This window comes from Ctenopharyngodon idella, chromosome 8 (assembly GCF_019924925.1).
Source record: "Ctenopharyngodon idella isolate HZGC_01 chromosome 8, HZGC01, whole genome shotgun sequence".
NCBI lineage: Eukaryota > Metazoa > Chordata > Actinopteri > Cypriniformes > Xenocyprididae > Ctenopharyngodon > Ctenopharyngodon idella.
In genome coordinates, this window is record NC_067227.1 from 26,196,732 (window position 1) to 26,217,589 (window position 20,858).

A 20,858-nucleotide genomic window follows, 5' to 3' on the forward strand; every position below is an offset into this window, starting at 1 on the left:
GGAGCAACAGTACCATTTGATTTACTTGTTAAAGCTGACTAAAGTGGTTCTTGTTGTTGACAGAACCCACTCAGCACCCTTATAACATGGCCTTGTCTCGAAGTGAGCCATGATTATCTTTGTTCCTCAGGCTTGGTTCAATCTGCAAAACGACAGAAATGACACCTGGAAAACATAAAAAAAAAAATCAAATGTTTACATCGTTTTAAATCTCTGATGGAAAAGATAACAGCGATTTCCTGGTGTTTTGCAATATATAAGGTAACAAGAACTCTTATGTGAGTAAATTAACAGTTTAATGGAAGTAATAATAATAATAATAGCATTTTAATCGCAAAATACTTTACAGGCCAGTATATAAAAACATTTCAGGATTTTTTCTTCACCAAGATATTCTGTCACCAGACAGTGCCACCTATCTATCATTATGTTCAACATCTCCTTCAAGATATCAACTGTATTATTTTTTGTTATACTATTATCTATAAGTGGATAAATCTACTCACACGAGAGCTTGTTACTATTAAGTTTTGAGTTAATTTTAAATGGTCATTAATAATTTTTACGTTTTTTTTATGACAAATATTCCATGTAGATATTCAATTAAAATAAGGTCATGAAACCGGCATGCATAATAGATTAGAAAAATCCACAAAATGCAGTTTAAAATAATTTTAGATGGAGTAATGAAAAACTTAAAAGTATTTAATGTCAGCTAACCATTTATTGAATTTTTTTTATGCTGGCTAGTTAACATTAAATGCATAACAGTAATGATATTAATACCCTGCATGTGCTGGCCAACTCAGGTCTTTGTTGGGCCATCCGGTATCAGTGTTATGTAACTTTGTTGGTGTTGCTAAGCTTTACGGAACCCAAACATTCCATAAAGACTACCAGGTGGTCCAAAGGATTTCCTCCTGCCACACAGTTCTGCTGATGTGACGTGAAACAGTTTTTGTTGGAGTCTCTTGTACTCTCTTTTCTTTCACACACATTTATATAAAACTATTTATAATTACTACAGACATCAACCCAAACCCACACCCTAACTAAAAGAAAAACTTTTGATTTTTCAATAAAATACAATAATACATACCTTATTTTTTAATCATTTTGTCCCCAAAGAGCAAGTAAACTCCATCACGCATAAGAAGGTAGGTTTGTACAGTATAGTCATGGGTGTATAGTCTCCAGCTGACACCACGTTTGAAGATGTCCTGCTTATCAACTAGAAAGTGTTTAAAGAAGCCAGATAATATATTAAAAAATTTTTAAACATAAATGCATTTGAGAGTGGGTATCTGTGCTTACAGTATGTCATCTTATTTTCACTTTTCTCATGAGCATCTCAAACAGGCAGCTGTATATGATGGGCCTTTTCTAAATATATGGTCACGTGACATAAAATGTGAACAGCTCATTTAAGGGGCAACACAGACACATCTTAGCCCACTCTCACCTGTCATAGTTTACACTAATCAGAACAATCAAATGAATAGACTGAATTCTGTGGTTTAAAAACACTCCCTGAGCTACCTAGTAAACCTGACTGGTATCAGTTCACAGAGCTGCACTGCCCCTGTTGTTTTGTCTGTGAACTGCCTTTGTGAATTTCAATGTGTGGGTGAATTCTTGACTACAGCATATGGCAGATTTTTGGGAGTGCTGCATGTCAAATGTCCCATCCAGTGGCTTAAGCATTATGAATCTGCTTCTGGAGACCTAATAATAGCCTGTCCATCTCTCTAACTTGCCATGTCCTCCCTCAGCTTTCTAATTCTGACTGGCGAGGCTTTGTGAGGTACAAATCACCACTTTGAGACACAATACAGCTGTGGCTTGGCACAGAACTAGCCAGAGATGGAGATGGATGTTTACTTGAGGCTGTGTCCTCACTTCATGCCCTCTCTTTGCGGATAAGACGGTATGTTCCGCCCGGTCCCGAACTCAAGTCACTCCTGGGTAGGCCTGTGGGAGTACTGACAGTGTTCTCTTATAGCACACTAATGTCAGCGTTCAGAAACTTTAAAGCGTGACCTCTCACCTCTAGAGTTGCTTTCTTCTTAATGTTCAATGGGAATTTAAAACAGGAAATCAGTTACGCTTTTAAGTTCCATCAAATGTGAAGCAAACAAACAAGCCAAGAAATCTTAAACATTCTCATATTTCCAGTTATCTGATGCTTTTTATATATCTAAGCTCTCACCCCAGGTGCCACCTCCACACTGAATCTGAAAGCCACCCTTATTCCCCTAAGGGGGTGAGACAGTGCCACCACACACCCTGGTGGTAAGAAAGGAAGAAAGAAAGAGTCATAAAGAAAAGTCAGGTTTTTGTGTAAGCTGAGATGAAAGGGACTCTGGGTAAAGTCAGAGAGGGCGGAAAGCTCTAAATGGAGAAAAAGCTGAGCCGCACACCTCGACCGCGCTTTCTTCTTCACTACTCCTTCACCACCGCACTTCCTGCGTTCCACGCTCCACATAGAGAATCTAAATAAAACAAAAATGCAGTGCTGACCGAGGGCCATCTCTGCAGTTAGGGTAAGTCACATCTAGACCACAACCTGGCAGGAATAGAGGTCATGTGAACAATCACTGCGTCCTCTCTACTTATATTGTATATGTTCTGTTACACTTGTGCTAAGTTCGTCTCTTACCCAAAGGTTGCACTGAAATGTTTATTTATGCTGTTTTCAGCCCTGTGGGAAAATTTGACTAAAGGAATTAATTTCCCTTTTCCTGGCTATAATCCTTTATAATTTGGGTAAATCTTCACGTAAGCATAAATCCGGAGAGAGTCACAAGAGTCTTTGTGTGTGAGACAGAGAGTCGCTACAAGCCTCCAGACCTTTAACACCAGCTGTGACGTGCTCATCCCTGACCTCTTAACCTTTCATTTTTCTCTCGTAAAACCTGCTTAAAATGGTTTTGTTCTTCTTGTATCTAAACTTATATCTGCTTTAATCTCAGCCGCACTTTGCGCATTTGGGTTGGTGTGGAAGTAATTGTTTGTGTTTGGGGGGGGTTGGTGGGTGCATGTGTCCACATGTTGTGGCTGGTGTGGTCTATACTGTGGTGTAATGACCTCAGGCGAGCGGGGCTGGACTGGTAGGCACTTTACTGCAGTCCAACGTACAGCCTGCCCAGAGAAGGACCCACACACACACACACTTGCAGTTATACTGACACGCAGCTGAGCTAGAGAGTTGATGTGTTCGCTGAAGAGAGTTCTTTCTTTCTCCTGCAGGGACGGTGCAGGAATGGACCCTACCATGGAGTATGTCAAGGTAAGGCTTCACATTTTACCTTTATCAATATGTGCATGTGGCGTTTTGAATGATTGCTCTATTATGGTAAAAAGCCGGTGGCAATGCATGAGGTAATGAATGATGGTATGGCGGGTGAGGGTTGTAGAAGAGAGAGATCTTAGTGCAACCCTTAACTCTTTGAGATATCCAATACTATTCAGCTCAAAGAGTTTTGTAAGTGTAGAGTCTTAAAGTAGGACAGGAATGTCCGCCATGCTGGATGTTGAGGATATGAAGGATTGTAGTTTATTGACAGTGAGTTGAGTAAATATACAAAATACATCACATACTTGGATTTGGATCAGAGATAAATGTGTGCGTCAGTGGGAGTGATTATCTTTGTTATATAAACATTTGCGCTTCCTGACGTTTTGTAATGTGCCAGTTGATAATGATTAGAGTTAAGCGGATTGCAAAAACAGTACTTTCGTTGCATTTCTCAATGTTATAACTCACCATGCAGTTTACCAAATATAAGCGCTCTCTTGTTGACCTGTCCTGGTAGTTGACGGCAATTGATTTTGCCATCGTTATATAGTAGCCAACATTTGAAGTGGATCAAAAAAGTTAATCAAATTTGTCCTAAGAAGAAGGTTTTAGGACAACTTTGATGAAAGGTTTTGATCCACTTCAAATGTTGACTACTGTACATCAGACCTCAAACGTGGTCAACTTTAAGCCAGAGCTGTTCATAAAACACAGGAAACTCTACAGCCAAAATTTTCGATAAAGATCTGACAATCTCTGCGTTTCCTACTGTGCGAGGGGCCCCTGTAGACACATCCTCAATTAAAATGGCACAATTAGGAGGAGGAAATGAGCTGGTGATGTTTCAAGGTTCTGCAAAGAGCATATGTAGTTTAAATTATAGTATCAAGTTAGGAACAAATGACAAATTTCACTTTACCAGCAAAGGCATAATCATTCCCTGGCTTTATTTTGACCCGAGGCACCATCTAGCCATTATGAAAGCTCTTCATCACACAACATGGCTGTATTACAGCACCCACGACTCATATCTGATGAGAGATATGGTGTGACATATATCTGGGGTTTATATGAGATTTTCCACTGTGATCACCTGCAGCCTTGAGTGTGCTGACACCACACAGCCACCTCGGTCAGCCTGCTGAGAAACCATCCGTCACTCTCTCCGTCCCCCTTATACTCAGTAGCTCAGTGGTTTGCCTCATCTTGGGGTCTAGCAACTCACTGCGAAGAACAAACTTCTCTTAGCATTACCTCACACAGACAACAAACCAAAGCAAACAGCACAAACACACTGTCAATAGCAACACTGTAGCAGTGCTCCAGTGCAGTTGAACATACAGTCATACAGTTGCCATAATGAAATACAATTTCATAAGATGTCATTACAGAGTGAATCTTACAGCCGGTCAAGAACATGTTTGTGTCATATTTCACCCGAAAATCAAAAGAAATAAAAAAGGAAATTATATAATGGACAAGCCAATTGTTTATTCCATTATACATTTTTTCAACTATTAAACACATTTTACCCCTCATATATATGTGTGTGTGTGTATAATACATACATATATATATATATATATATATATATATATATACATATATACATACACATATATATATATATATATATATACATACATACATACACACACACACACACACACACATACATACATATATTAAATTAAAGGTATTTATATTTAATTTATTTATTATTGCAGTTAAAACTGTAATAAATATTGTATTAAAAAAGTTAGGAGAGAGAAATGAATAAATGATTCTTTTATTTTAAATTATTTATTTATTTATTTTTAAATTACTGAATAATTTAATTAAAAACTTTCTATTATGAGTGAAAAATTATGATTTTAATTAAAGTAATTAATATGTTCATATAAAACAATTTTAATTATAAAAAAAAATAAATTCTATGCAGTAAAGAAAATCACCAAGGAGAATTTCATCCAGATGGATCCGCCGTTTTGGGAGCTTGAAACCGCTATTTTTTGAAAAACGGGACCCAGAGTGGATTAATCTAAAAATGACACCCTTGCGTTTTTGTGTGTACAGCCAATCCGTATATTTTGTGAAACGATTATGTCATCACCCCACGTCTCGACCCTAGTCAGACACCACTACATCACGTAACAGCAACAACAACAACAATGGCGGACTACATGCTTGTGTTTGTGCTGCAGAAGCTACTGAGCCTATTAGATTTACTAAAGATTTACTTTATTACTAAGCTTTACTAAAGTTTGTATACAGCGCGCAAGGTTTATGCTCGTGCTCCAAGTCTTCTTCTCCATTTTTAGTGTATCTCTTTGGCAGAATTACAGCACCACATACTGGTCTGGCATGTATACGACATCGTTTTGAGTTGGTTTCTGTGGTTTCGTGTGTACGCCGATAATTTTTGAGACAACGCCGTGTTTATGGAATTTTTTTAGAACGAGGGAAAAAAAAGATTGAATAGGGAACGCTCTGGCTTCATGTGGAAGTGGCCTAAATAAATAAAAAATATTTTTCTGAAATATGAGTGAAGTATTATCCAGACATTCATGAGATGCACCCTCTAATCAGAGAGGCCTATAATAGAACTTGATAGGAGATGACATAACGTATCCTCAGGGAAATAACATAGCCATGAAATGTTTCAATCAGATGAATTGCATACACTGGCTCTTTATACTCTATTTTATGCAGCTCTTAGAACTGTCTGCCTGTGTAATGTGTGACCATCTGTAAGCATGCATCAATAGCTGCAGTGAATCTGTACTGCCATGTGAAGACAACCGTTTTTATGTTTAAAAACTCAGCTGAAAACAAGTAAATCTAGACATTGACACACTGTCCTGGTCACATCTGTGTGTTTGGGTGTCTGTGTCAAGGTCTGAAACGGTCATAACTCTTCAGGTGGTGTAGAGTTCCCAGCTATGTGTTTAACAAACACCTGGGTCTGTGCAGGTTCCCATTTAGATCTGTGCACAAGTTTAATCATTCAGCCAGAAAACCACAGATGAGTTTGGTTTATCATCTAAACTAGCTCTGTAGCTCATTTAATAGAATATACTAAAATGATGAAATTATAATTATGAATACAACCCTTATCAAGTCAAGTCATCTTTATTTATATTGTACTGTACATACAATAAAGTCTGTTTCAAAACAACTGTTTAAGTTTTAAACAGGTAAATAATTACCAATGATGCAAACAGAATTCAATTCTGCTGTAAAGCAGCTCTAGAAAGACAATAGTGTCATTGTTCAGTTGAAATCAGTTCAGTGTTGATTCAGTTCGGTTTAATAACTGTATAAAGTTCAGCAATTATGGAATGAGTTCAATTCATCTATAAAGCAGCTCTTTAAACAGTGATGTCATCATCCAGCTCAGTTCAGTTCTCACCAATAGTGTCAGTGCAGTTAAATCAATAATATTGCCAAATATTAAGTGACCCTAACTAAGAAAGCCAAAATGCGATGTTGGCAAGGAAATCTACAGACCAAGTATAGTCTATGAAGACACTATATTTAGTTCAGTAAATAAAAATGAGTCTGTTACTGTTACCTGGATGTCGATTTTTCAGCCATGAAACAATGAAAATGCATCTTTCCTAAAAGAAAAACAAAAAAAAAACATGGATTATTTTATATTATCTAGGACCTTAAAATGATACTTCTTTCTCTCAGAGACTTGTTTGTTCATATTAAATAAATGAAATAAGCTATCTACACAAGGTCTATAATCAATACAAAAGTGTCTCTCTTCCATCAGGTTTAATCTATGTCTTTCTCTTCATTTGACTGTCTAGTTTTGCATGCCACCTCTCTGGGTTTTCAGCTTAGTTATGTTGCTTTTACAGTTTTGACCTATTTTTTTGACGACCTGTTAGCTGAGGAATGTTTTCTTCAAAGTTAACAGGAAGCAAGCCATCAAAAATATGGGATAATTCACTTCCAAGACCACATATGCTGATATCACTTCCTGAAGTCAGATGAGTTTTAGTATTGTTAGTGGAAACTGTTTGCTTTTTGATGATATCAGATCATATCAGGTAGTGGTTTCCATCATGGTTTGGGGTTGAAAGAGTCAAGTTTACATCTACATTCGCTCAAATGCTTCTATTCAGTTTATATCTCCAGGATGATTTTGAAAAAAAGCGAGAAAAACCTACAGTAACTGGGGGCAAATCATCTATCTATATTTAATGTCAAGCACTGATGACATGATTCATTCAATATCAAGACTTCCATATCAATTCTTCTCTGTCTCTCTCCTTGCGTGTGAAGCAGAGATTGGCAACACTGTGTTGTGAAATTGGAGCTATTATCATCAAAGATGATCTGGAGGGTGGAAACTGTTTGGATGACTTGGTGTTTAAAAATATAATTTTTTTAAAGGGTGGGAATCAAATCTCTTTCCTAATGGATCTGCGGATATGATGCATTAATCACAGACTTGTGATTCATAGATAGGAATGATTGGGATGGTGTCAGAAACATCAGTGCCACATTTGGTTTAGTTTATGTATACATTATATTACCTTTTGGACTCATTGTCACATTGTTGACGTTTTCATTCCACACTCTTTAACAAGGATATTAACAAATATTCAAAACTGGGAGGGGGTGAAACAAATTGATAGGTTAAAAAAAATGTCAGGGTTTTACAGCCTGACACAGGAGAACCTCCACAAAGAAAATCATCTATATACTGAAGCATTAAAGAATCCAGAAACCTTATCTGATCTGAGTATCTAATACCATCAAGAACTTTTTTTTTTTTTAATCTCCGAAGATCCATATAGTTACTTACGATGGCATTTTAGTGCCACATAAAAAAAATATCTAAGATTAGGAAAATAATGTCCTAGTAATAATTGTAAAATTTTGAGGAAAAAGTCAAAATTATGAGAATAAAGTTGTACTTAGCAATATGAGCTTTATATTATTAGCCTTAAATTCACAAAATATTATGCCTACAATCTTTTATTGCTACAACTTTATTCTCGTATTCTTTTTACTTTATTTTTGTAACATTACGACTTTATTATCATAATTTTTACTATTTTCTAAAAAAAAAAAATTACAGCTTCAATCTCGTTTTGCTATGATTTTATTCTTGTAATCTTATTATTTTTTTATTTTTATTTTTTTACACGTTGCACTAAAAAACTGTCATAGTTACCAACCCTATTTAGCAAGAAAATAAGATGGTTCTAAGGGTTCTTCAAAAAACCATTGAAGAACTTTATTGAAACAACAGATTTCCATTCCGGTCTCTCTCATAACACATGCACCTGTACATACTCACATCTTTCTGTTCTTGATGGCCTGACTGTGAACACACATACTGTTGCTCAGTAAGCTGTTAAGCACTCATGAAAGAGCTTTACAGGAACAATGAGGCACTGTTCCCTCTGTGGGATCTGCTGCCCTGTGAGCCCACAGAAAGACCTCTTTAGCCGGCCTGAACCCTCTCTGAACGCATAGACCAGCCAGAGCAGAGACAGAAGTACAGAAAGCCTGGTCTAGAACAGAGAACATAGACTGACCCAGAAGGGACAATTCAAAGAGTTTCCGGCTCTTAAACGATGAGAGAGATGAGAAGCATGAAGACTCTCATTGTTAAATTGAATCATATCTTCATGGCTTGATATTTTATACAGATAGATAGACAATGAATAGAGTAATGGCTGTGAAAGGTAGAAAATTACTTTAGGTCGGTTTCGGCATAAGAAAAGTGCTAAAGACTTGACCAGTCACACATTACAATGTCTTTTAACAAACATATAATGCCCAAAAGATCGATAATTGTATATTCAAATATAAATATACATGAAAATATTACATGTACTATATTTCTGACTCTATATTAATGACAGGTTAAGCATTATATGTAATAATGCTTAGGAAATTTAATATAAAGTGTGTAAGTATTTGTAAACAACTCGAATGAATACTAGGCCTATGCCTTGTTTTATTGCTTTTATATAATCTAAAGTATGTGTTGTCGTATATCCAGCTTTTTCATTAAATCTAAATGAAGGAAATAGCATGTGGCACACTCCCAGCAGTTAAAGCCTCCAGTTTTTATAATATAATGTCTTGGCCTGTGTTCCAGATCTTAATGCAGAGATATTAAAGCAGTATTTTTAGATCTTTACCTCAGGAGAAACTCTAGATTGTTGTAAAATCTTGTCTGCAGGAATCACTTGACTGGTGTTGATGAATGTTGATCACGTTCATGGCCTCGGGGTGGAGGATCGCTTGATTTTTACATGACTTTGAACTTGGAACAAGACTAAAACCATACATTAGTGAGTCAAATCAAAAGCTGAATGAACATTATATTACAGATTGCAGAGATAAAATGTCATATCATTCAGGTGCCAAACTAAAGAAGGTCATCGGCGCATCTAGAGGTTTACCTGAATATTAGTGTGGATCTCCATGGAGAACTATGAGAGAAGCCATCTGTTTAATGGCAGTCGGCAGCGATTATTACCGCTGCACACTCACAGAGGTACAACTCCCCCTAGTGTTCATTTATGTGCACTGACATTTCACATCACAATTGACAAAGAGCGAAGTCCTATGTGAGAACAAAAGTCTATTGATTTGGGTGAAAAAGTTTCCATTCACAGTTTCTGTAGCATACAGTAATTAATTTTTATTAAAATATTCAATTCTCAACGTGAAAACAAAAGTAACTTGGTCACAACGAGTTCCTCACATACAATTTGATCTTACATTTTCTAATATTTGTTTTATTTCTGTACTGCCAATTATTTCATTTTTTTGCCTGCCCAGAAATAAATAAGCAAACAAAAGTACACATCAGGGGTGTCCCAAATTGCCCTAATTCAGTGTCTTAAAATAAAAATCTGCTATTCAACTAAAAATGGTCACATGCAAGTTCTTTAGCCTTTGAACTACGCTATGTTGAAGTGAGGTCAGACATGTATTTAAGATTTATTTTTTGCTCTCATGTACAAAAACATCACGCTGACTCCTTTCTTTAGCAGACTGTGGAAAAGCAGATTTGCTCGCAGGGCCATGGTGAATTTATTGAGCGTAATTAGGTAGTTTAGGAGCTCACTCTCAGGGAGAACATTCCAGTGTTGGGCCGAGGGTGTGCCAGCCAGCCATAATGTCTTTGTTTGCCCCTTAAGAGCAATCTGGGAGAAACAAAACAAATCTCAGTTGACAGACATCCAACTGTTTGCGTCCAAAAATGCTCTTGGAGTACAGGACAAACAGCACACTTTACTGTTTTCTATCTCTAATGATGAACTGAAAAAAAGTTTTTTGTTTGCATTTTCCTCTTCATTTAATTTTGAAAAAATATAGGCCCATGACAAGGTTCAAAAGTCCACAGTGAAAATCTGTGATTAATGTGGTAATAAAAATTAAAATATTGAAGAAAATGTTATTAGTGTCATGTGAACTGTTTGTACAGACGGTCAGATGTTCTTGCTTCCATTGAAGCTCAAGATGCTCTTTGGATCATTCTCAAATGATGATCCAAATGATCATCAGCTTTTACACAAACAAGTGGAGTTCACGCAGCTTGAATGTTGCTGTCATAAAAGCAAAAGTGGGACAAAACAACCTATTCGTCTATTTAATTTGACTATTTAAATTTTCACTCAACCTGTTATGCTGATAAAATAATTTATGATAATAATAATAATAATAATAAAAAAGCTATTTCACTTGTGGACTTGTGAACTCCACTGTAACTGTCTGCAGAACCCACAAAATGGTTGATATGATTATGAAATCACTTTTTGAAAGGGTGATGTTATACAGAAAGACAGCTAAAGGTTTGTCTTTTCACTAAATAGCCACACATTATTAAATAGTGCAAATAACACATACACAGACACACCTCACAAACACACTATGAGCTCTTGTTCAGTCAGGTGAAATGGTCTGGAAAACATGAATTCTCTTCTGTCTTCTAAACTTACCTGGTTTCCAAATGCCTCTTTTTACTCTATGAGCCTTTTCTATGAGGTGGCTGTTCCCTTCCTTGAAAATGACAGAACTCATAATGCTGTTAACAAATAGGCTAATCAAGAGAAAGCCCCCGTTAGCCCACTCAACAAAAGCCCCTCTAGTTAGCCAACTAGCCGCAATAACACTAAGTGCTGTTTGCTTGTGACTAAGAGACAGAGTGGTCTTGTTATTTAAACCCCAGTGGGAAAAGTGAGTGAATTTGGCCGTCTGGGATCCCTTAGGCTCAACCGGGCTCCCTTCTCAGGGTCAGGATAGTCCCAGCTGGGTAAGAGAGCCCTACCTGCTGGGGGAATGCTCTTTTATATTAACCCCCTGCTGTTACTGAAACCCCGCTGGAGTTTAGAGTGATGTTGTGCTGATACTAAAAGACACGGCCCTGGTCCCTCGGTGCAGACTTGTCACACAGGATCACCACTGTCCCTGTCTGCCTGGAAAACCGCTCCTGAAAGTCCTCCACAGGAGATGCACTCTCTTGTCTGGAAAGATTAAATTTAAATGTCATTAGTGATAAGCAATGCTTTTTCATGTCATTGAACTGCTTGATATCAGATTGTCTCTCAGCATGTTCTCGTTTACTTGCAATGTGTGTCAGCTTTGTCCATTATTCTGTTTTGGTATAAAGTGATAATTTTCCTATTTTTAAACCCTGATAACCAAGCCCACATGGAAACTGAGCATACACGATGCTGCAGTTTTCTGTAAAATTCAGTGTTTGTTTATTATAAACATATTTTGGCTAATTTGATTATGCATTCAGCTACAAATAACCTGCTAATAATTAAAGATCAGTCAAAATGTAAGAAATAATATTTAAGTATGAATATGATTGATTTTATTAGCATTAGTGGTCAACCAGTATGACTTTTTAAACGACTGATGCTGATATCTAGAGAGCAGGGTGGCTGATATGCTGACACACACACACACACACACACACATATATATATTAGTGTTGTCAATCGATTAAAAAAAAAAATAAATTAATCACATTTGTCTGTAATTAATCGTGATTAATCACACCTTTTTTTTAATATATTTCTAATAAAATTTTGAATATATTTTTATATTGTAATAATTTCACATTTAACCTCCAAATTAATGTAGAAACAATATAAAGACTGTATTTTTTAAATATTTGATCTTACAGAAATATCCAGAATCAAAGTAGTTATCAAACACTTCACAGTCTTCACTGCATAATTTAGATTAAAATATAGATTAATTTTTATTAAAGCTACAAAAGTTATTCAGTCAAGAGCAGTGAGTGATTTTCTCTTTTTCTTTTGTTCTTTGATTAATATTAATGGCAAACTGTAGCAGGTTTATTAGGCTGCTGTCACTTTAAGACCTGCCGCACATTACGCGGATCTGCATCCTATTTTCCCACAACTCTTTGTATTCATTTAAGACTTTATTTAACTAATTTAAAACTGTGCTTATGAGGATACTCAACAAAAATACTATTTTTATCGCGTTTGAGTGAAAAAAATGTATTGCATGCGTTAAAGCATTGCAGCACTAATATATACGAGGTTCCTAACCTATAACGAGGTTCAAAAGTCCACAGTGAAAATCTGTGATTCAAAACCTGGAAATAAAAAGTAGAACACTTAAGAAAATATAATATTCCACACATGATCATCAGCTTTTAAAATGGCTAAATATCATCTTCACTCTATCCCTAATTAGCATATGACTAAAGAAAAGAACTGTGAAATTTGGGGATTCTGAGAGAAAATGCAATAATTTAAAAAAAATGTAAAGCCCTAATCAGAGTACCTCATTCTATCCCGTTCCCCCTTCATTTATTTTCTGGCAAGCTGTTAGAGATTTTGAGGAAAGGGGGGTTGGTTTGGAGGCTGGCTGTGTGGCGCTTCTGCAGATGACTGAACTCTGATAGGCTGGAGAGTCGTATCACATGGAGTTTAGCACGGCTCCTTACATGGGCTGCCCGGGGGTGAGAGCAACAGCATGGAGCAGCATATGTACTGCTGAGCGCACAAACACATGCATACACACACACTCATGCACACTCGCGCCGAGAGAGTTTACAGACAGTCGCTGGGCAGCTAACATGCTCTCATTCATGGGAGGTATAAAGCACTGAGTTTTGGAGATTAAAGCATCTAAGAGTGTTTCTACTGATGAGTTGCACTGAAACGAGAGAGATGTCGGAGAGATGCAATATTTTAAGGACCATCACGGCAGCTTTATGCTGTTTCTATCAGAAGAGCTCTGTTATTGGAGCCAAGGTGAGTGAAAGCTTCCTAAAACTACACCTGTATAAATTTACAAGTCAATTTATGCAGTTTTAGTAGCATCTAATCCACACATAATATTTATTATATATTTATGTTTACAATATTTTACTATATTTTTACTATATTTTAACTATAAATATGTAAGAATTTATGTAAACTAACAGTAAAATATAAAGGATTTAAATATAAGTGTAAAATATTGTAAATACACAGATGTAAAGGCATCTGTATAGTAAAATTACAGAAAGACTGATTCAAAAAGTAGAGAAATATAGATAAATGAAGGACTGATAGAGAGGTGCCGTAAAAAGCAGGTCTGTGTGCAGTTTTATTGTGGCAGTCTTTGGTCTGGGCTCTTGAGATATATGGCTTTTTTTCATTATAGTAAGTGAAGGCGTCAAGCACACATGCTCACTTAGGAGTGTGTGTGTGTGTTTCTTCCCATTCACTTGTAATTGTTTAGTTGCACACCCTCCTCCTTGTTGTCTTCTAAACCATTTAACCCATATTGATTGAAATCTTTTATCTCTGTGGAGGCTTGCAAATGGATCGCAAGTGTGAACACGTGTGGTTTTGTTCACTCATCTAATGTGTCAGTGATAAGGACAGAGAGCTGCTCAGGTCGGGTTAAGTGAATTTATGGGGCGATATAAAATTGGTGGCCCCGCGTGAAGCTATTACAGGTTCATATGGAACCAATGTAGAAATGAAACCGAGCAGTCTGCAGGTCATACGACTATTCAAAATGTTTGGATTATCAACAGCAAGAATGTTCAAAGAGTTACATTACACAGAGACTACAGGGGGTTTTGGCCAACAGGATAAAATACATTAAATTTTCTGAGTTTATTGAGTGGATTTCTGTCAGTCTTCACAGATGTGGCTAATCGGTTTTCCCTTGCTGCTATCCGATGGTGCATGAACTATTGATCTATGGTCCATCAAAGCCTACAATAAAGTGGTGCATATTAGGAGAATCTGGAATAAACTAAAATGTCTGGAAGATTTTTTTTTATCATCTCCAAACTTATTATATTTCTAATATACTTTAGACTGCAAACAAATATTCACAGATCAAGAATGTCAAGGAGCTCCTTCAACAGTTTTGCATTTGATAGCAATATTCCTGTAGCTGAACCAGCAGAGCATGGCGCTAGCAACATTAAGGTCATGGGTTCGATTCCTGGGGAATGCATGAACCTAAAAGATGTGTAGCTTGAATGCAATGCAAGTTGCATTGGATAAAACTGTCAGTCAAATGCATAATTGTAAATTGCATGAAGACTGATGTCGGATTCCGGGCATGTTTATCGAAACGGTCTATATTTTCAAATTCTAAGGCTGAATTGGCCAGAAATAGCAGCATGTTTGTTATTTCTCACGTCTGGCCGGCCAACTCAGCGGACTCTCGCTCTCAGGGTTTGAACGTCTGTTGAAAACATTCGGGTCTGGTCCACATTTTTTGGGCTTGTTTCTAAAAATAGCGCTAGGTTGTCATGGAGACTTCCGGTCTTTTCAATGGTGTTGGGGGTCAGTGGGAGTTAGAAGGACAGAGAGGGCAGTGTTGGTGCCTCTTGTATGGATTCTTTATTGCGAGAGGAAGTTTCTCACAGAACCGCCTCGATCATAGAAGGTTTCATCTGGCAGCGAGCGACTTCTAAATAAATGTGGTAAAAACAACTTGGGGGCTTTATTTTGGTCAGTGTGAGGGGCAGCTGTGGGAAGGAGGGTGGTGTGTACAGTGTGTTACAGCTGTGAATCTCTTCCACCCTGTAGAGGCCTGAAACTTAAACTGTGACAAGTCTGCCTTAAATAAACAGGCTTACTTGTTTAGCAGAGGTGTATATTAACACCTGACATGGACTCTAATGAATGTCGAATGAATCAGTTATTTTTAATGATTACGTGGTTGAACCAATTTCATGAAGTGTTCATGAATCTAAGGCCCTATCCCTAAATGGAACCCTAAGCCCTTGCAATCTTCCTCCAAGTCCACACTTTTGTGACCTAAAGCCACTTTGACTTTTGGGTAGAAGTCTGCTGCGGAGCTTGAGTGCGCATTGAGGATGAATATCGACTGCAAAGGGAGCACCCCTCTGACAAATGGGACATCCTATGATGATGATGATGATGATGATACATTTTATTTATATTGTGCTTTTCTCAAACCCAAAGTGCTATGGTCTTGTGTCTTCCAACTGAGTAGTCAGGTCTGAGTAGTCCGACTCAGAAACGGGTTTTGAGATCCCTGCATTTGGTTCCATTTCGGTTCCATCTGTAAATGGCAGAAACTAGTGGAATCAAAACCATATTAATTAAGTGGGGATTGCTTAAGAAGAGTGAACTATCATTTAAGAAACCCACCAACTAATTGGTTTTTAAAATAGGCAATTTATGTAATTACTGGTAAAAAAAAAAAAAAATCAGGGACTCAATTAGAATGGCAGAATCAAACTGAAACACATAAATGTACACTTAATTTAACCAACCAATGAAACTTAATTGAAAATATTGTGATAACGATAGTATTTAACTAATGTTGAATGAGGTACATGCTTTTGAGTGATGACTAAAATGAATCAGTGAATCATTTTTGGAACACCCAGACAAATTGGTTCATTAAAACTAACTGAAATATTCTCTAACACTTCCCACACACTAGACATGCAGCAGCAGTTCTCCCACACACTGACAGTGTAACACAGCAGAAGCCTCATGGCTGTGGCAGAAATAAAAGCTCAGCAGAGCAGCGGGACAGCGGGAAGTCTCTCTGATTGACAGGCTGCTGGAGAGGTGCTGACACAGCCTGGCACAATCCCATCAGTCAACACCAAAAGTTTCTCCTTCTGTCAGTGCTAAACAAAAGAATATGTTTTTGGAGCAGGGATTAAATCATCATTCCACAAAGCACTTAACGTGTTCAGTCACTGCCAGAGTGACCGAGCGGCTTCTTCTGAAAAAATTCAACATTATCTCATTCACTCTCAAGCTTGGACTGAAAAAAAAAGAGAGAAAACAACTGATGATTTTATCCATTGAAAAATAGGTATGACATACCAGAACAGGACCAAAGCTAAATGTGAGTAGTCAACTGTGGAGGACATCTACCCTCCTAAAAAACAGCGCTGGCACCTGTGTTTGAAGCAGAAAAGGAAAGACATTTCCGAGTCAGAGCAAGCTCTTACATTTTGATGAAAAATTACATTTAATTTTTTTTCTTGCGACAATGTGTACTGAATCAGTCACAAGCAGACCAAAAACATAACTTTTAATTTATACATATTTTTTGTCCTCTAATTCTACATTCCTCAAGCAATCCATAGGACTTTAAGGCATTTTCCAAGCTCAAGGCTTTCTTTTCTAACAGGATGGCTTCCAGCTATTTTGAGTCCCCAGGACAAGCGTGTCCCCTACTTTTCCATCGTTTCCCCTTTTTCTCTCTTTTGCTGTACAACAAATTGAGCACGCTCGAGGAAACATTAAAAAGAGGCCAATGTTCAAAGTGATCCGGCACAGCTGCCCCAGGCCCTAATCTCCCCTTCTGCCCTCCTTACAAAGCCAGGGCTGGGCCACGCTGATTGGGACAGAACTGGAATGGAATGAGGGGGCTGGGGGATCATAGATTGAAATGGAGAGAATGTGATTAAAAGAGAAAGCGACTAAGAGAGAGATGGGGGTTGTGAGAATCTAGCTTATTTCTAGACCTAAAGATCCACATGATGTTTGATAAGATTAGACAAGATTATTATGCAGGAGGAATGGAGGGAAAAGTCAAAATATTAAAGCATTGACATATTTCACCTCACAATACAAAATAATATATAGTATTGTATATCATAGTATTGTCAAGTAAAAAACTGACTTAGATGATAAATACAAAGCAATGTTGTGTCAGATATCAATATAATACAGTAATAAATATAATAAATATATAAATAATAATTAATTCACACATTTACAGAATAATAAAAATACATTTTAAAAAATTGTATAGTATAATATTGTTTAGCCAGGTCCATGCTGATTCCCATTCCCTTCAAGATGTCTAAACTGCACTAACAAAATGTTTATTTAAATAACTTTAAAAGGACAATAAATCTTTCATGAGCATCTGTCACATCCCCAGACTCTGTTCCTCCAACTGAAATTTGTGCTGCCCTGTCCAGGAACACATGAACATGACAGACACCCCAGGGACCATCTAAATGGACAGTGTGATGGGGGTGAGATAAGAGAGGAAGAGGTCCTGTGTTTAGAGTCCCAGGAGACTGATGGGACACTCTGATGGCCCTTTTTGTTTACTCTGGCTCAGGAAGGGTGTGACCCAACACCAAAGCCCAGACCAGGTCGATTGTCCTGCACATAAGAGGCCACTAATGACCCCCTGAAACCCTTGGGAATCTCAACCTACAGGGTTGAGACTGAGGGTCTCCATCCTTTAAGCCCCCACAGGAAACAGCAGGAAATAACAAGATTTCTACATTTTACAGTGATGCTTACCCATATAAAGTCGCTGCCACAATGTGAGGATGGCTGCCAATGCATTGCTATGTGGTGCCAAGGAGTCATTTTAGCACATCGCTATGTGGTTGCTAGGATGTTCTGGGTGTTTACTAGTCTCTTTGATATTCTGGTATCTAACATATGACTAAGATATGTTTTTTCTTAAGTTCCCGTAAATCTGTGTAATTTTTTTTCCTCTTTTAACGTCCACCTATTGTAAGTCAGATTGCTTAGAAAAGTATTAGCCCTTTTCAACAAGCTGCAACATTAAAGGGTATTACTCATGTCTGTTCAAATCTCTAATCATTAGTATGAGCATGACTAACTATCTGCCATTGGATTACTTGTCCTGCTGGTTTCCATCACAACAAGTCAGTCTAAACTCATGTACATGATCTCCATCTTTAGCCGTGCAATAATCTGCACAATTTCCAAATCAAACATGGATTTTAACCGTTCACTCACTAAGCTGCTGAACAGCCAATTGTGGAGTAAACTAAAGAGGATTAGATGTTCAAGAATTAACAAGGGAATGTCATCTCATCCATAATAATTATCCAGAAGTGGCTTTCCAGATCAAATTCAACCGTTGAGCTCATCATCTTAGACCGGAAAAGCCATGAGCACAGTCAGTTCTGACGTGTGCCAGTATGATCTAATGCGCTTGGTTATGATGTCTTACGAACTACTACAGAAATTAAATGACTATTTTTAATACTGCAAAGTGTCTCATATATGTCATTATGTTGCTCATTCTGCTGTCGATAGTTAACCTGTGCTCTGCACTTACCCAATGAGACCTTTGAACTCTCATTCAATACATCCAAATGCTCCATTATGATTCACATTCAAAAAGCATGCCACTATTTAAAAACGAACCTTAGCAATCAGCCACTCAGATGTGTGAAGATAAAAATTACAATACATAAATTGCTACAGCTAAAAGCTGAGGTGATTGATCTGATGTACAAATATATCTGCACTGCTTGATGGAAGGATTATTAGTCATGGTGCTATCGAGCTGCTCGAGCAATTGAGCTTTGGCTATTTTTAAACATTTATAGCCTCAGCGCACCTCTAAATGGATCCACGATGTCGTAGCGCTGAATGAATGCGACGGCCGTGCCAGATAAACACCACCTCAGCTGGCATGTAATCACAAAGCAGTCATAAAACCTGAAACATAAACATCAAGTCCAAAAAATATTAGGATTCAGCACAACCATGCTCATATGTTTTTACTAAAAGTTCTATTACAGTTGTTTGTTTTAGTCACTGTATTGTGTAATACAGTTGAAAGATACTGAGCAAAAACAAGTGCTTTGGGATGATTTTCCCAGCCAGGGTAAAACTATGTATCGTCTGGTCACTGTAATTTGTGGCTTGTGGGGTGTTGGCTTGGTTTGCTGTTGTCTAAATGGAGTGGGTGTAACGCCCGTCCCTCACTACAATACCAGAGGCATCAGAGTGTATTTCAGTCCTCGCTGTGGCCTGGGTTTGTCAGTCTCTATACATAGTAAGGATCTTTGAAGCTTCTCCATATAAAGGGAAAAACTGTCCATTGCGTGGCATGACTTGAATATATTTGGTTTAATAAGCAAAGACTTGCTAAAATATGCTTTTATAGTTTGCTTTCAAAGAAATGCATCAGTCTTTAATTCAGCAGTTTTGTTACATCATTTCAAGTAATCATAACACCTGACCATCTAAAAAGTGACCTTCAGTCTGAGCCCTCTGAAAACTTTTTTTTTTTTATTTAAAGCTACTGAATGATCAGTGACAGAGTTGACATGAGGATAAATTGGCCAGGATTATCCATTATAGCCTCTCAAACAAGGAAGACTCTGCCATATGTTTGTGTGTGAGAGATGTTTTCCATCACAAATCAGTTACTCTTATTGTAGAATTTATACAGTATCTCTCATATCAATCTTTTGTTGACTATCCATCCATACATATTAGTGTGTTTTTTCCGATAACTGAAAGTTTAACATCATTTGAATATAGCCAAACCAAAAGGCTATTCTAAACCTCACATATAAAATATTAAGTTAAAAAAAAAACAAAACAAAAAAACGAACAATTTAGTACGATCATATGCTATCATATGATGTATGCTTTTACATTTATGTCTTTTGTCCTCTCTCAAAATAAATAGAGATATCCACATTGCCAAGCCTGTGTGCAGTGGTTTGTGGTGGACCACAGTGACAGATTGTGGTCAGTAAGATCCTAATAACTGCCTGAAATGCTTAACAGACCACTGCTTGGGCTATGGGTCACTGGACAGAGAGAGAGAAAGAGAAACTGACAGCTAAGCATCTTATCAACATCACAGAAAACTGATGTAGCTTGTCTACTGCCGTCAGGCCTGGAAGAACATGAAATGTATAGTGAGTTTTTACATAATGAAAATGACATTTTCACAGGGTGCGCAGATTTTTATTGTACTTTATATGGTAATAAACACAAAAATGTTGCTTTTATGCCTTGATAAATATCTTAGATTTAAAATAATATTGTAAACACTGCCCAATAATGCAAAGGTCCTCAGTAGTACACTAGGCTTGCAAAGCTACAGTGATAAACTAAAATGGGACTTGTTAATAAAATACACAACAGCATCACTGGCTCTGTGGCAAGTACGTTTGAATGATGCAGTCGACTTAATTAAATCTGTACTGAGTCAAACAGTGTCATATCAATTGATGTTTCCACTACTGAGCGCACACACACACACACACACACACACACACACAGTTACT

At 37.3% G+C, this 20,858-nt stretch overlaps 1 protein-coding gene across 5 annotated transcripts in view; it reads left to right on the top strand.

Moving 5' to 3' along the window:
* Positions 1 to 20,858, top strand: part of bcar3 (BCAR3 adaptor protein, NSP family member) — a 72,391-nt gene that overhangs the window by 36,576 nt on the left and 14,957 nt on the right. For 3 of the 5 annotated variants that reach the window (XM_051902528.1, XM_051902529.1, XM_051902530.1), the window contains one exon: positions 3,250 to 3,289. In XM_051902528.1, the coding sequence (XP_051758488.1) occupies positions 3,250 to 3,289 (40 nt within the window). Of the gene's footprint in view, positions 1 to 2,363; positions 2,544 to 3,249; positions 3,290 to 13,338; positions 13,582 to 20,858 lie in introns of those variants that run through there. The other 2 variants (XM_051902533.1, XM_051902531.1) reach the window with 2 other exon arrangements.